At 37.0% G+C, this 17,020-nt stretch overlaps 1 protein-coding gene across 1 annotated transcript in view; it reads left to right on the top strand.

Moving 5' to 3' along the window:
* The window catches only part of LOC138714677 (uncharacterized), a 51,264-nt gene extending 34,640 nt beyond the window's left edge, over window positions 1-16,624 (top strand). The window contains exons 7-10 of the mRNA XM_069846740.1: window positions 1,685-2,005; window positions 4,322-4,481; window positions 9,734-9,899; window positions 15,892-16,624. Of these exons, the coding sequence (XP_069702841.1) occupies window positions 1,685-2,005; window positions 4,322-4,481; window positions 9,734-9,899; window positions 15,892-15,939 (695 nt within the window). The 3' untranslated portion in view covers window positions 15,940-16,624. The remainder of the gene's footprint in view (window positions 1-1,684; window positions 2,006-4,321; window positions 4,482-9,733; window positions 9,900-15,891) is intronic.
* Window positions 16,625-17,020: the final 396 nt, after the last annotated feature.

The raw sequence follows: 17,020 nt of genomic DNA, 5'->3' as shown, positions 1-17,020 counted from the left end.
CAATAAAAATTGAAGTAAAAATCAAATGATATCCCTGTATAAGCAGTTCATGTTAAGAGTTGTGACCGGTCCAAATAGATACAGCAGCTACAGCTAATGTATACCTATGTAAGCACTTGTTTTTGCATTACTGTGGTTAGAATAGTCAAAGCTTAACATTTGTTCAGTGCAGACAAGAATTCAATTAAACATACTATAATGAGTGTGTTGCTGTTCCAAAAAATTGCCCCTGGAATACCCTTACCCCCGCAGCCAGTCTTGACCCGTTGGGGAACGTGGTTGGATGCTGTTAATTATTATGCAGAATATTACGGCAAAATAATGGAGGTAATTGATGCATTGGATAGCACAGACAGTTCCGCTGTTGCAGCTGTAAAATCATTGCTTCTGAACAGCTATTAGAAGATATTTATTTAGTTTATTTTATTGGGTTATTTTACGACGCTCTATCAACATCTAGGTTATTTAGCGTCTGAATGATATGAAGGTGATAATACCGGTGAAATGAGTCCGGGGTCCAACACCAAAAGTTACCCAGCGTTTGCTCGTATTATGTTGAGGAAAAACCCCGGAAAAAAACCTCAACCAGGTAACTTGCCCCGACCGGGATTCGAACCCGGACCACCTGGTTTCGCGGCCAGACGCGCTGACCGTTACTCCACACATGTGGACTGGAAGATATTCTGTTCATTGATTCTAATTTTAAAATCGTGTACAAAAGCATCACCCTCTTAGAATCGTCTAAACTACAACTCTCAGAAGCCCTTGATATAGTGGATAAAGTATCACAAACCGTTATCCAAAATAACAATTCACTAATTTCAGAAAAAGTGAAATGTAAGTTGAGAAACATTATTGCTAAAAATTCTGCCTATTCACAACTTCGTATTATAAATACCATCAGGTCAAGACAAGACGTCTGAAGTTGGTGTACTAAAACGTAGTGACTTTCCGTTCTTCAAATATGCACCTATCACATCGTTTGATGTTGAAAGTACATTTCCCAATATAAAAACTGTTTGAATGACCATCGGAGGAGGTTACTTTGCAGTCGCTCAAAATGTACGTAACTCATATCTGCAATGCACATATTCAAGGATGATGTGAATATATTACATTAAATTTGAAGAGTTAATATATCTCACTACAAAATAATTGTGTATTTCAATGATCGTTCATTATATTTCTTGAATGCAGGATACAGGTTTTATTGTAACCACAGTATACTGTTCAGTGTTTACATCAGAGGCATACTCCATCCGTTGCACGTCCCCTTCTCATACAGTCTATACTGCGTGCGTAGTAAACCTTACGATTCTCGTGGCAATTCCACGAAGTCTAATAATAACAAATACCCTGCGTACGACTTGGCCTCGCAAAACAGTTCGAAAGAGGTTATGGTAGCACAGAGACCGTACAGACCGCCATCTGTTGCTACGACGTTCAAGTTATACCGTACACGTTCTCAAGTTCAGATTGAACGCCTTGATTAATAGGCAACTCCTCTGACATAAAAGCTGAAACTCGCTTCAAATCGCCGACTCATCAACAGTGACGTCATGACATACTTTGAAATGAACACCCAGTAGTGCTCTGCGTTTTCCGAGGGTAAGAGAGGCTAGCCCCAGCGTGTTCTGTGCTAAGACCCCTGCTTTACCCGCTCTATCAACTTCTGTTCTTCCAGATTATAACACGATGACGTCGTGGGTTGGCGAGGACCCGTACTATGTGAAGAGAGGCGACACCGTGGAGCTGACGTGCGGGATGAACGTGCTTCTTCAATACTGCTGGTTCAGCGGTCCAAACGGCATGCTCCCCTTCAGCACTGTCGAGCAGGATTACGGGCCCAGCAAGTACGTGTACGACCCGGCAGTCCTGCAGAACGGCACGTGCAAGCTCATTATCTACAACGTCGACTTCGAAAACCGTGATAACCTTATGTCGTGCTGGCTGGGCGTGGAAGGAAAGTTGGACTATGAGCTTAGCGTCTCAGTTATCATCTCAGGTAAGCACAGCGACATTCAGGAGGATTAGAACCAGAGATCTTCGTCCTTCGGGTTTAGTCGAGCTAATTGAGCTAATGTAAATAGAAGAAAATTCATTTTTGTGTGTTTAATAATTCAAGGCTATTAGAGTTTGGATAATCTTTAACTTAATAACTAAAAATAAATAAATAAATAAATAAATAAATAATAGTACATTATGCAACGAGCCTATAATGAAGGTAATTAAGAAGTGAGTATGGATATTTATGAAACGAGCGTGCGCTCGTTTCATAATTTTGATACGAGCTTCTTAATTACCATTATGGGCGAGTATCATACGACTTTTTATGCTCGACCATATTTCTAACTTGATATTATTAATTTTTTAGCAATGTCCCGTATGTTGTGAGATGTGCGCAGACGCGAAAGTATTGATTTTTTCCGAGGAACAGATGTCCACATTGACCTTGCTAGGCCATAAGAACCTACAGAGATAACATTGACATTAAATTAGACATTGAAAAACGAGATGACAAATTGAATTTACTTCAATATTATTTACAATTAACGCTAATTATTAAAGTAACAAAATATAACCTTCTGCGACAGTATTGGATTTCCAGCCTCCGTGACTTTTCGCTAATTCTCTTTCTATTGCATATCCGAGAATAATCGATACTTGCGGTTTATAACGGTAGAAAGCTGACCTGTCATTGGCTGAACAGTTGTAACCTGAGTCGTCATTGGCTGAAAGACCTGACCTTTAATGAGTAGGTGTAATTTAATGACATGCATTAAAGATCTGCTACCAGGTGTATAATTACTACATTTCGGCATGGTCGAGCATAAATAAATAAATAAATGTTGGTATACACATTACTGAGATGGATGAGCCTGCCGATTCTTGCACAGTTCTATATTTGGACGTATGCTGGTAAGCTTAAGACAGAATTCATCACATACATCGAGTCGATTTCGGTAGCCTACTTTGTTTTTATTGGAGTTACTGATGAAAACCCTTTCTCACACAGATACGTAGAAAGAAAGTGAATTATAATCTCTAAAGCAACATTGTACAGTTCACTATATTCTCTTTTCACTTGTGATGCGGTCCAGAACTTAACCATATCTTCCGCTTGGAATTTCATTTTAAGTCCAGTGTCATTCGAGAGTTCAATTAACTGTTCTCTTTCACTCAATGAAATTTTGTTAGTTTCAATATCGCAATGAAAGTGATCACGAACCCATGAAAATTCGTCATATTTATTTGGAAAATAAGTTTCAAATTGTGACCTCTGAGTTGTATTATTGGTGTACGACATACAGTACGTGTCCATTGCAATATTCAGACTGTGTGTCGGCAAAACTATTAAGAAAGTCATAAATACATGAAAAGGTTCGGTCCTCTGTTATGAATTTAGATGGTTCCTGGCTGGGTTACAGAGGCGGCGCCAGATGTGCAGGGAAAAGATGGTGAGAAACACCACGTTCATAGTGCTTTAAATCCCTCTTATGTTGTTGAGAGTAGAGTGGAAAGTCAGTAGATGAATAGGGTAATAAATTTCATAAAATGTGAGTACTGAAGGCGATTGCCATGTGTCCATTCCAAATTCTGAGATTGTAAGCTATAGAGTGATACGCTATTCGTTTGAATTTTATTTTTTCTTCTGTCTTTTTTGAAGGACCATAAGGGCAGACCTCGAGGATCACAGGTGGTCCGCGGACCATAGTTTGAGAAACGCTGAAGTAACCTATTTGAAACATCATCTCTACCTTTCAGTGGACAATAATCCGTTTCCAGTCTTTATTTAATTACTAGGCCCTTATTAAAAGGCTAGCAATTTTCTTGTCATATGTATAAGATCAAGTGTGCAATCTCAAGTAAAAAGATATTAACGTTATATTTTATGTTTATTAGAGATTGTAAATTTTTTTGGGAATTGTTTTCTTTCTATTTATAGATATAACCATAGGTAATATCATATAATAGAACCAGAACATTTTGATAAAGATACCGGTACTGTTCTGTTTTGTCTTTTTGTCTCATTTAAACATCTATAATGTTACCTGTCAGATCTGTTACTCCGTCATGTCTGTTACATCATTCAAAACAATGCTGTAAAGCAAGGTGAGTGTACAGTGGCTGATTACTATGGCAGAGACATTGCACTACATTAATACATGCAGAATATGCACTAAATAGTACTTTAATTTTGACGTTCTCAATCGTCCATTTGTTATACAAATTTTGCAAATGACCCAGTTACATTTGTCTCAATAATTTTATTGATTCTGCGCCACTGCTCATGATTCTAAAGTATGTTATCTTATTGCAGAGACGTACATGACGATAGAGGACCTGAGTGGCTCGCAATATGTTAATGTAGGAGAAACAACAACTGTGAACTGCCACTCCGTACCTAAAGGACAACCGATCGAATACTGCAGATTTGTACGGCCGGATGGCCAAGGTATTAGCCTGATACCAGAAAACAGGTTAGCTCACGTATCATCATTTTATGGTGGTAGTATCAGTAGTAAACTAGCAGTAGTAGCACTAGTAGAGTGCTAGTAGTAGTAGTAGTAGTAGTAGCATTGGTAGTAGTACTAGTAATAGTAGCTCTTTGTATTCGAGAGATATTGGAGAAAAAATGGGAGTATAAGGGTACAGTACAACAGTTATTCATAGATTTCAAAAAGGCGTATGACTCGGTTAAGAGAGAAGGTTTATATAATATTCTTATTGAATTTGGTATTCCCGAGAAACTAGTTCGATTAATTAAAATGTGTCTCAGTGAAACATACAACAGAGTCCGTATAGGTCAGTTTCTATCTGATGCTTTTCCAATTCACTGCGGGCTAAAGCAGGGAGATGAACTATCACCTTTACTTTTTAACTTCGCTCTAGAATATGCCATTAGGAAAGTTCAGGATAACACAGAGGGTTTGGAATTGAACGGGTTACATTAGCTTCTTGTCTATGCGGATGACGTGAATATGTTAGGAGAAAATCCACAAACGTTTAGGGAAAAAGCGGAAATTCTATTTGAAGGAAGTAAAACGATAGCGTTGGAAGTAAATCCCGAAAAGACTAAGTATATGATTATGTCTCGTGACCAGAATATTGTACGAAATGGAACTGTAAAAATTGGAGATTTATCCTTTGAAGAGGTGGAACAATTCCAATATCTTGCAGCAACAGTAACAAATATAAATGACACTCGGGAGGAAATTAAACGCAGAATAAATATGGGAAATGCGTATTATTATTAGGTTGACAAGCTTTTGTCATCTAGTCTGTTGTCAAAAAATCTGAAAGTTAGAATTTATAAAACAGTTATATTACCGTTTGTACTGTATGGTTGTGAAACTTGGACTCTCACTTTGAGAGAGGAACAGAGATTAAGAGTGTTTGAGAATAAGGTTCTTAGAAAAATATTTGGGGCTAAGAGGGATGAAGTTACAGGATAATGGAGAAAGTTACACAACGCAGAGCTGCACGCATTGTATACTTCACTTGACATAATTAGGAACATAAAATCCAGACGTTTGAGATGGGCAGGACATGTAGCACGTATGGGCTAATCCAGAAATGCATATAGAGTGTCAGTTGGGAGGCCGGAGAGAAAAAGACCTTTGGGGAGGGCGAGACGTAGATGGGAAGATAATATTAAAATGGATTTGAGGGAGGTGGGATGTGATGGTAGAGACTGGCTTAATCTTGCTCAGGATAGGGACCGATAGCGGGCTTATGTGAGGGCGGCAATGAACCTCCGGGTTCTTTAAAAGCCAGTAAGTAAGTAAGACATTTCTTACACGTATTCGAGTACGTACGTTGGCATTTCAATTCCATTCTTTCAATGATTAAGAATGGCGCACCAATACTTAGCCTACTTACAAATGGCTTTTAGAGAACCCGGAGGTTCAATGCCGTCCTCAAGTAAGCCCACCATCGGTCCCTATCTGAGCAACATTAATCCACTCCCTACCATCATATCCCACCTCCCATACATTTTAATATTATTTTCCCATCTACGTCTCGGCCTCCCCAAAGGTCTTTCTCCCTCAAGTCTTCGAACTAATACTTTATACGCATTTCTGGATTCCATCATACGTGCTATATGCTCTGCCCATCTCAAACGTCTGGTTTTAATGTTCCTAATTATGTCAGGTGAAGAATACAATGCGTGCAGTTTTGTGTTGTGTAACTTTCTCCACTTCCTGTAACTTCATCCCTCTTAGCCCCAAATATTTTTCTAAGTAGCCTACCTTATTCTCAAACACCTTTAACCTCTATTCCTCTCTCAAAGTGAGAGTCCAAGTTTCACAACCATACAGAACAACCAGTAATATAACTGTTTTATCAATTCTAATTATCAGTTTTTTTAGCAGACTAGACGACAAAAGCTTCTCAACCGAATAATAGCAGGCATCTCCCGTATTTGTTCGGCATTTAATTTCCTCTCGACTGTCATTTATATTTGTTACTGTTCTCCAAGGTATTTGAATTTTTCCACATTTTCAAAGGATAAATTTCCAATTTTTACACTTTTATTTCGTACTATGTACTGGACACGAGACATAATCATATACTTTGTCTTTTCGGGATTTACTTTCAAACCTATCCCTAATAGGTTTGTGGATTTTCTCCTAACATATTGACGTCATCCGCTTAAACAATAAACTGATGTAACCCGTTCATTTCCAAACCCTTTCTTTTTTCCTGGACTTTCCTAATGGCATATTCTAGAGTAAAGTTAAAAAATAAAGGTGATAGTGCATCTCCTTGCTTTAACCCGCAGTGAATTGGAAAAATGCCAGGCAGAAACTGGCCTATATGACCTCCGCTGTATGTTTCACTAAGACACATTTTGATTAATCGAACTAGCTTCTTGGGAATACCAAATTCAATAAAATTATTATATATAAATTCCCTCATAACCTAGTCATATGCCTTTTTGAAATCTTTGAATTTACTGTGGCCTCATACTTCCATTTGTTTTCCAATACCTGATGAATACAAAAAAATCTTATCAATAATCTATCTATTACGCCAAAAACAACATCGATGATCCCCAACAATTTCATCTACATATGGAGTTAATTTTCTCATAAGAATATTGGACAAAATTTTGTACGACGTCAACAAAAGTGATATTCCTCGAAAGTTGCTAAAGTTAGTATTTTCCCACATCTTAAAGATAGACACAATTATGGACTCCTTCCATTTTTCTGTTATAATTTTCTTTTCCCAAATAGCAAGTACAAGCTTATGAATTTCGCTAGATAATGCGCTTCCACCCCTTGTATTAATTCTGGTTAATTCTGCTGGAATTTGATCGATATCTGGAGTCACGTACTCGAAATAACATCTCGCCAGCAAAATTTCCATCGACGCTAAATAATCCAGTTAAATAACCGACTAAAAACTACCTAAGAATAGGTGGAGATTTTAATTCCAGAGATTCATCTAAACATCTCAATAATATGTCTATAGGAGGTATAACGTTGCGATATAAAGTTATAAATATAATATTCGACGTTTAGCCATCACAGCAAGTGACACGATGAGCTATTCATCACCCAGAGACTCGCATGTTAGCATAAGTGCTAAAGTAATATTTTCTTAAGATTTTATCATGGTCGAAATCGGATATGACTCCACTACTGAAATGTTCTTTCAACTCCGACTCAGTAGCGGCTCGCCGTCAATAAAAAGGTGAAGTGCTGTTCACATAAACAAATGCATGAACAGTTTTACCAATATAACGAGTAGGCCTACTATTCGTAAACTACGTGCAATTTTAATGGTTCTAGAACACATGCAAACAGGAAAACTAATTTATTTCAGGACTCACCCATTTTCTTGCATACCAAGTCAATCCTCCTATCTTTTAAAGCAGCAAACAGTCGATGACGTATTCATAAAATATTTGAGTTTAACTAAGGGTTGACAGTATATTTCTATGTAAAGCTATGGGACTAATGATGAAAGTCCCTCCTGTGATGTATCATTCCGAGTGAAAGTTTCAATATTTTCAAACAAAAATGCTTCTTTCATCGGAAGAATTTTTTAAGTTATTTTATACAACTTCTCTATTTCCTTAGCACTTTTAAAACAAAGAACAAATGGAACTATAGGTCGTCAAGAATTTAAAACATATTTTTATCCTCATACTTAAGTCTACAAAGCGACATTTCTAATAAATTACAAACCGTGTCATTTTCGGGATATATATTTCGCACTAATTTATCAACATTTTCTATGTACTGGTACCTAAGTACTTGTATTTGTATAATAACACTATAGCGATTAATAGTACATTATGCAACGAGCCTATAATGAAGGTAATTAAGAAGTGAGTATGGATATTTATGAAACGAGCGCAAGCGAGTTTCATAATTTTGATACGAGCTTCTTAATTACCATTATAGGCGAGTTTCATACGACTTTTTATGCTCGACCATATTTCTAACTTGATATTATTAATTTTTTAGCAATGTCCCGTATGTTGTGAGATGTGCGCAGACGCGAAAGTATTGATTTTTTCCGAGGAACAGATGTCCACATTGACCTTGCTAGGCCATAAGAACCTACAGAGATAACATTGACATTAAATTAGACATTGAAAAACGAGATGACAAATTGAATTTATTTCAATATTATTTACAATTAACGCTAATTATTATAGTAACAGAACATAACCTTCTGCGACAGTATTGGATTTCCAGCCTCCGTGACTTTTCGCTAATTCTCTTTCGATTGCATATCCGAGAATAATCGATACTTGGGGTTTTATAACGGTAGAAAGCTGACCTGTCATTGGCTGAACAGTTGTAACCTGAGTCGTCATTGGCTGAAAGACCTGACCTTTAATGAGTAGATGTACTTTAATGACATGCATTAAAGGTCTGCTACCAGGTGTATAATTACTACATTTCGGCATGGTCGAGCATAAACATATAATATACACTTAGATGTAGGATTAATACACAATATACACTTATCAATAAATACATTAAATAAGTTAATATATACGTACACAGTATTAAGCTACATGACGTGTACTGTACATTTACGCGCGCGTTAAACTTTCAAGTACAAGAGCTCAAACAAAACTGGCGAGCTCATGAGAAGAAATAATACACGCCGCGGAAAACAACTTTTAAACTTTGCTGGTAAAATTGCATAGAGCCAGCTAATTTATTACCGCAGGGGTGGCTGCTAAGACACAGGGAATGAGAATACTATTCTCGAGTCAGATAGTACATCAGGGCTATAGAAGCCCTGGGTAGTACATACTGTAAAATTTCACAGCCTTTTAACAATAGCCCCTGGCCATGGAGACCAGCTGCAACCCTTCTCTATTATTAGTACCGTTAGATCTGCAAACTGGTCACTCCACCTACTCCACCTACAAGTCTGACAATTCTTCGTAACTGAAAGACTCAGAAACACACTTCACTCATACAATCTTTCTTTAGTGCGTGACGTCACGTTACCATGGAAACCAAGTGCTGTATGAGAATGGGAACCCAAATAATTTCACCTCTACAGTATTGTAAGTTCTAATAGACACCGCTCGGCGCTCGTAACAGTAGTACTTCACCTACTTCACCTGAATAACCGCCCCTGCTCCAACTCCGTTGCTGCGATGGTTATAAAGTAGGCCTAGTAATGCACATTTTACTATTCATATTTCTTGAGGTCAAGAAATGAAAAATTAATGATGTTACTCATATTACAGCAATGTTTTGTTGGATAATTACTCCTACAACGGCACCGGATTATTGGCGGGAGACTGTGGCATTCTCATTCAATCTGTGGGAGAGAAGGATATTGGAAAATGGACATGTGTGGCAATGTTGCAGAATGATCCCACACGCGAATCTTTCGATGAATATAGACTCATAGTAAGTACCATTTAAGCAGTAATTCTCAGCTTCCATAAATATGTTCGTAGCTCATTTCAAATTTTGCATAGCCTATATTGTCACCAAATTTGGGACTCATTTTATAAAGAATCAGAGAAGGTGTGATTATGATTACACTGAAATATTTCTTATAAATTCAGAGTATGAATGACACAAAATTGGTAACATTGAACATTTAAGTATACAAAATATACAAATTAGAAACCAATATCACTGAAAGCATTCAACTGCAGGACTTTTAACTTCAAGAATATGACAAAAAATATTGAAGTAAAAATCACGGATACATTTATAAGTGACAACAGGCCTTTGTAGGCTATATCAAATATTTTATCCATGACCATAACGAAAAACATGCTTTACTAAATACTTTTGTGCGAGATCGTGCGTATTTGCTTGTTTTCCGCACAGAACCAATACGCGGTAAGTGTGAAATACCACATTCAGTATTCCCAACGTAACATAAATAACAATTTCCCTCTTCTTACGCTTAAGCGCGACATTCATTTTACTGCTATAGGCTTTTAACATATTATTTTTAGAGACGTTTAACATAGTAATAATTATAAATTAGAAACTCACCACTGCAATTTCACCTAAATTGCAATGTTAATTATTGTTTTTAAATATTTGCAAAAATTAAGTAAAGTCTACAACTCCACGAAAATTATTGCATTCCTGATACAAGTAACATTAAGGAAGCCGTGAAAAAATCAACAAGATTCCAGATGCCGATGTTATTACTGCAATATTTTATATAAATAATATTGTTAAAATATTAAAATGAAAAATAAATCATTACATAACCTTACCGTTTGTTTTAAGCTCGCATTTATAGACTGGGGGAAAAAAAAGACAGACGTATATCACGGCCTGCTGGTAAATTTGTTTAAACAAAAGCCGCCCTCGATAAGGGTCCGATAGATCGGCCTACTAATCAATTCATAAAGAATAATAAGTAAACAAAACAATTTTGTGACATTTGGAAAGCAAAAGAAAAAACATTAAGATAGGAAACACAGAAAACATTTTATAGCAACAATGTAGAAGAAAGATATTTTGGTGTTCCGAAGTTGCCGTCATTATACAGAAACCAACATGGAGATTTCATTGCAACTAATTAGAAATTCGTCTTTCAGGTATGTAATAAACGATCTTCGCACAAAATAATGTACGATACACGAGCGGTATGTTTGTTTTCATGTTCTCGGAAATTAAAAAAGCTCAACTACGTTTCGCTTTTTCAATCTTTTCCTCGACCATGAAAACGTCAACATACCGCTCTTGTAACGTATATTACTATTGCGTTTGTAAAGTAGGCTTTTATTCAACATTACTTTATTTCACTAGTGAGATAAAGACTTTACCTCACAGTTTGAACTTTATCTCACAGTTCATTAGTATTTTCCTAGTACTCGGGTACACACGTATACTTTTCCAAGAAGTTAATATATTAGTTACTAGATGTCACTACCTCTACTTTTTTATTACCGTTTCTTAAATATACATACACTCAATCTCCTTCTCTTTTCTCTATCTGCTACGTCGTAATTTGTACATTACATCCATATCTAATATGCATCATTTTAAAATTTTGTAATAATTTACCTTTTGGGATGCGAGGAGACTTGAACCTGCGAAGTTGGGTTTATAGGATTTTAAAACAACATGCGTTAGCCAACTGAGCTAAACAGACATAATGATTAATTAAGTTTTAATATTCCTCTTAAGTTTACAGAAGTAAAATGCGAAATTATTTTAATCACATTAGTCCCGTGAACACTTCTAAATAATCCCTAAAACTTCAAAAAGACGAAAATACACGTTTAAAGTGAAAAAATATATATTAAAATTATATAATTAATTATAATTTGTTATTTATCCAACGCCTTCGATACCATTCTTTACTAATCATGGCCTCCTACATCATGACCTACCTAGTACACGTATTGATTCTAAAATCCATGCCATGGTATGTGATTACTTGAGGACTTATTTTCAACATATTTTCTTTTATAAAACATGATTTTTCGTTATGGTCATGGATAAAATTACGTATGGTACTTGTGAGCGTGATCTTATTGCACTCGTGTAATTTAAGCACGAGGCGTCAGCCGAGTGCTTAAATCTTTCCACTCGTGCAATAAAGATGCACTTACCTCACAAGTACCATAAATAACTATTATTTTTATTTCATGTTGCCATGGAAAAGTCTAAGCAAATTATTGTTGTTGTTCCGTCTATATACACGAAAGACTTTGTGTGTGTATATACACACACACAAAGTCTTTCTTGCAGACTATCATTTTCTGTTTTAGGATTATTCTAAAAAAACCGTATATATTCAGTAACAAGTCCTTTTTCCACTGATAATTAAAAAAAAAATCCATTCTTTTAGTGAAAACACGTAGTTCATAACTTGCAAGATTTTAGAATACATGAATAGATACTAATTTTTTAACAACAATAACAACAACAAAGATTTTTATTGCAAGCAAAAATTACGTAAACAATAACAAAAATTTTACAATACTAGTGCAATACTCGTATATGAATATTCTTCAAAATATTCTTCTCATAGTCAAATACATATTACAAATTATTGTATAAATACAATGTAACTGGGTCATACCCGAAAAAGCAAAATGCAAAATAATTTACATATTTAAAAATTAATTGATTTTGATGTTGAAATGTCCCCATCATGCAATGTAATCATCAGTATCTTGTAATGAATTTTATTTTATATTCAATAATTCAATATATCGTAAATATTGATACTAATGTATAATACAAAACTCTCTAGCTTTGTTTGTTTATGAGTTTCTACCGATATTTTATTTGATTTCGTCCTTGTAAAGTATCACAGACCTATGTACCTGAATTTCATTTGTTTTGTGAGAACATTTATAGTGTTTTGTTTCTCCTCTTCATAACTCTTCCTGTGTGCCTTACTCCATAGAGGGAGTAACATTGTTCAACATCAAGCTGTGTTAGAGAAGAAACTCTGTTGTTTGTCATTGGTGCTCTAAAGTACGTATCATCCGTGTGAATTCACGTTAAATAATTTCTAAAGATAAATTAATTTCTTTTATGTACATATACTCGTACTAAGGTTGGATAAAAAGTAATGGCAACAGTTCTATATTTCTGACATGGCTTTATTCACAGGAGTACAACATTTACGTACCTTCTATACAGTGTGTTTCAAAAATACGGGGTATAATTTCAGGTATGTATTTCCCACATGTAGACAATCAAAATAGTTCATTACAACATGTGTCCGGAAGTGCTTTATTTCCGAGTTATGGCCTTCACAACATTGAAATTCACCGGAACGTTTTTCTTTCCGCAGGTCGTTGCCGTCAAAGGAGACATTAAGAGGCACTCTGACAGTTCATTCCGAGGCGAAGGTTACATTCAGTGTTGTTTAGGCGTTAGACTGTGCGACATGTATTCAAATCAAGAGCTGGCAGAGATACACTTCATGTACGGTAAGGCGGTCTGCAATGCTGCGCTGGCTCGTCGTTTGTACCAGGAGAGGTACCCACAGCGACAATCTCCAGATCGGAAGACATTTGTACGTCTCCATTACCGTCTGTGCGAGTATGGAAAATTTAACTCTCCTGGTTTGGGAAGGGGACGACTAAGATCTACAACTCCAGAAGTACAGGAGGAGATTCTGGAGGCTGTGAACATGACTCCTTCCATCAGCACACGAAGGGTGGCGTTGCAAGTCAATGTTCCTCATACGACTGTCTGAAGACTGTTGAAAGAGTATCAATTGTATCCTTAACATTTGCAACGTGTACAGGCCCTGTCACCAGCAGATTACCCTGCACGAGTTAGGTTCTGTCAGTGGTTCTTGCAGCAGTGTGGTGTAAATCCGAACTTTCCTGCCTTAGTATTATTTACAGATGAAGCACAGTTCACACGAGATGGTATAACAAATTTCCACAATTAGCATGTATGGGCGCATGAAAACCCACGTGCAACTGTTCCATCTCATCACCAGGTGCGGTTCTCCCTCAACATGTGGGCCGGTATCATTGGTGATCGATTAGTTGGACCCCATGTACTTGTAAACAGACATACGGGGCAGGCGTACACAAACTTCCTGGAAAACACCATACCTCATGTTTTAGAAGACACTCCACTGATCAATCGTCAACACATTCACTCCTTGCATGATGGCGCTCCTGCACACTTCAGTCGTACGGCTCGCCGGTACTTGGATCGAAGGTTTCCTGATCGATGGATAGGTAGAGGTGGCCCAATTGCTTGGCCTCCACGCTCACCTGATCTCAACCCTCTCGATTTCTACTTGTGGGGCCATTTAAAATCATTGGTTTATTCGTCTCCGGTGCCTGATTTGGAATCCCTTCGGAATCGAATTGTGGCATGTTCTGAGGACATACGCAATACTCCTGGAGTTTGGGATCGTGTTCGCAGGTGAATGAGACATCGATGTGAGGTCTATATTCAAGCAGGACGTGGACATTTTGAACATCTTCTATAATGACAACGATCTGCTAAAAGAAAAACGTTCCGGTGAATTTCAATGTTGTGAAGGCCATAACTCGGAAATAAAGTATTTCCGGACACATGTTGTAATGAACTATTTTGATTGTCTACATGTGGGAAATACATACCTGAAATTATGCCCCGTATTTTTTAAACACTCTGTATAGTAGCCCCCCTTATTTATTACCTTTTGCCAAATGTTTGGAAGGCGTCGTACACCATCAGCGCGTCCATCTTTGTTCATGTTCCGTATTGACCGCCCTAAAGTACGGATAAGTTCATCTCTGGTATTGTACCGGGTCCCTCGCAGTGGTTCTTTCACTTTGGTGAAAAGATCGTAATCGCATGGATCATATCGGGTGAGTACGGTGGATGTTCCAGTATTCCGCGTTTTCCGTCTGCCTTGGAGGTACAGCGTGGTGCAGTATTACCCCATCAATGTCATACGCCACAATGAACATCACCTTCACAGCACTTTGTGTAGGGCGCATTTTCTTCGGACTAGAAGAACCTGGATGCTTCCATTCATTTGATTGACGTTTCGAGTTTGGTTGGTTCGTATGAGCGAGCCCAGGTTTCGTCCATAGCGACGATTCGTCCAAGAAAGTCGTCATCTTTTCTTTGGTATCGGTCCAACAAGGCCTGTGCGACTGAATAGCGGTGCCATTGTTAAACCTCGGTAACCCAGAATGTCTTGCAGAATGTGTAGCACAGTTTTGTGACATACTCCGACTTCCGCTGCTAACTCACGCGCAGTCCATCGGCGATCATCATCCAACAGGGAAGCAAGGAGTTGAACTATGTTGTCCTCCACGCGGGATCGTCCTGTACGGAGGTTGTCCTGAACGCTTTAACCCATCGTGCCACTGTGCGATATGGCAACGCTGCATCGGCATAAGCTTCATGCAGTTCCTGAAAACATTCTTATGCACTACGACCTCGTGTCACTTCAATTTTGATCCAGGAACGTTGCTCTAGTTTTGTAAACGTGATCTTAAGGCACTCGCACTATACCTATGAAAGTCAACGTTCTACACACTGCAGTAGATTGACAGAGTACTGTCGCCGCTTGCTGCACTAACTCATCTAATAGTCCTTGTTCATATCCACACAGCTGGCAACTCTCGAACGCACCATCGTCACGTGACAGCAGTGTTGCCATTACTTTTTATCCAACCTATGTAACTGTGCGATAACAAATTACGTGAATTTTATGTTTGAAATTGTAACTCTAAAAACTCAACAGTTTTGAAGGTGACATTCTGCAAATTTGTCCCCTCCGTGTGAAACCAATAGGCCTATACGTCCCCTCAGTGCAACTGTGTGGATGTTTAAATAAATTGAACTGGAAGTTTTATCAAAATTAATAAAATGCATATTATAATGTTCTTAACCTCACAATTAACATAACATGAAGGCATTTGATAATTTGGTACTTCTGTTGCAGGAAAGTATTTTCAAGGCTTCGGAGAACACGGTTGAAAACCAAAAATAAGATGATACAAGGAGATAGAAGAACGTACGAGAAGAAGTTAAAAGGAAACCCAGAGAAAAAATAGAGAAAGAATGAGGAAGAAGAGAGATGTTAAAAATAATTCTGCATTACATGAACACTTAAAGGCAAAATAAAGAATGAAGTATTATCGAATAGTGAAAAAGGAAAAAAATAAAGTTAATAAATGAGGTCAAGAGAGAAAGAGAAAAACGAGCTATTAGAAATGAGTGTAAAATTAAAGCAATTACAAGAAAAGATTGAAAGAAACGGCCAAGAAAGAGGCAGTATGTCATCCGCCATGTAAAGATGTGTCAGTGAATATACGTTTATTATTTGTATGTTTTTTTTCGGGGGAAATGCTTTAGATTATATTATAATAGTCATTTAAATTTACTATTTTTATTCCATTGAGGGAGAAAGATTTTGTAATACAAAACAAATATAAATTATAACTCAATAATATATGGCTTTTGTATTTGTTTTCAAAGAATAACTTTGTTATTTAAATTATATAAACCATATTTAAATTACTTTGAATATGTATGTGTAAGTATGTGAAGCAAATAAGTTATTTTTCCAGTATGATTTCTTTAATGTCACCTCTGTGTTCTCAGTGTCCCCTTCGTGCACAACATTTTTGCAAAAGTGTGTACAATGTGAAAATACAATTATTATTTGCTGAAAATGGTCTGAAATTGTCCTAATTACTGCATTAAGGTTAAACATATTAATATAAACCTTGTTTGAAATAATTTCTGATTTCTAACTTTATGTCATCAAAATGAACCTTTTTTTTTTAAGACTGACCCTTTAGTAAGATTATTTCTTGATGTAGCGTTTTGCACGTGGTCGTAAACCTTCTCAAAATGAACACGGGAAGGTTAAATATAAGAAAATCAGTCAGTTGCTCTGCACGATCTCCTGACCTCACGTCCTTTTGGATATCGGTCAAGGACGCTGTCTATTGAAACGTTCCAGCAACATCAGAGGAAAAGCAGCAACGCTTTACTGATCCTCGTATATCTATTCAGCAGATAACACTAGAACGACTTTGGGCGTCATTCAAGATATCATTTATATT

Source organism: Periplaneta americana, chromosome 15, assembly GCF_040183065.1.
Source record: "Periplaneta americana isolate PAMFEO1 chromosome 15, P.americana_PAMFEO1_priV1, whole genome shotgun sequence".
NCBI lineage: Eukaryota > Metazoa > Arthropoda > Insecta > Blattodea > Blattidae > Periplaneta > Periplaneta americana.
The sequence above is the reverse complement of the archived record's forward strand: the minus strand, read 5'-3'. Positions and strand labels throughout refer to the sequence as shown.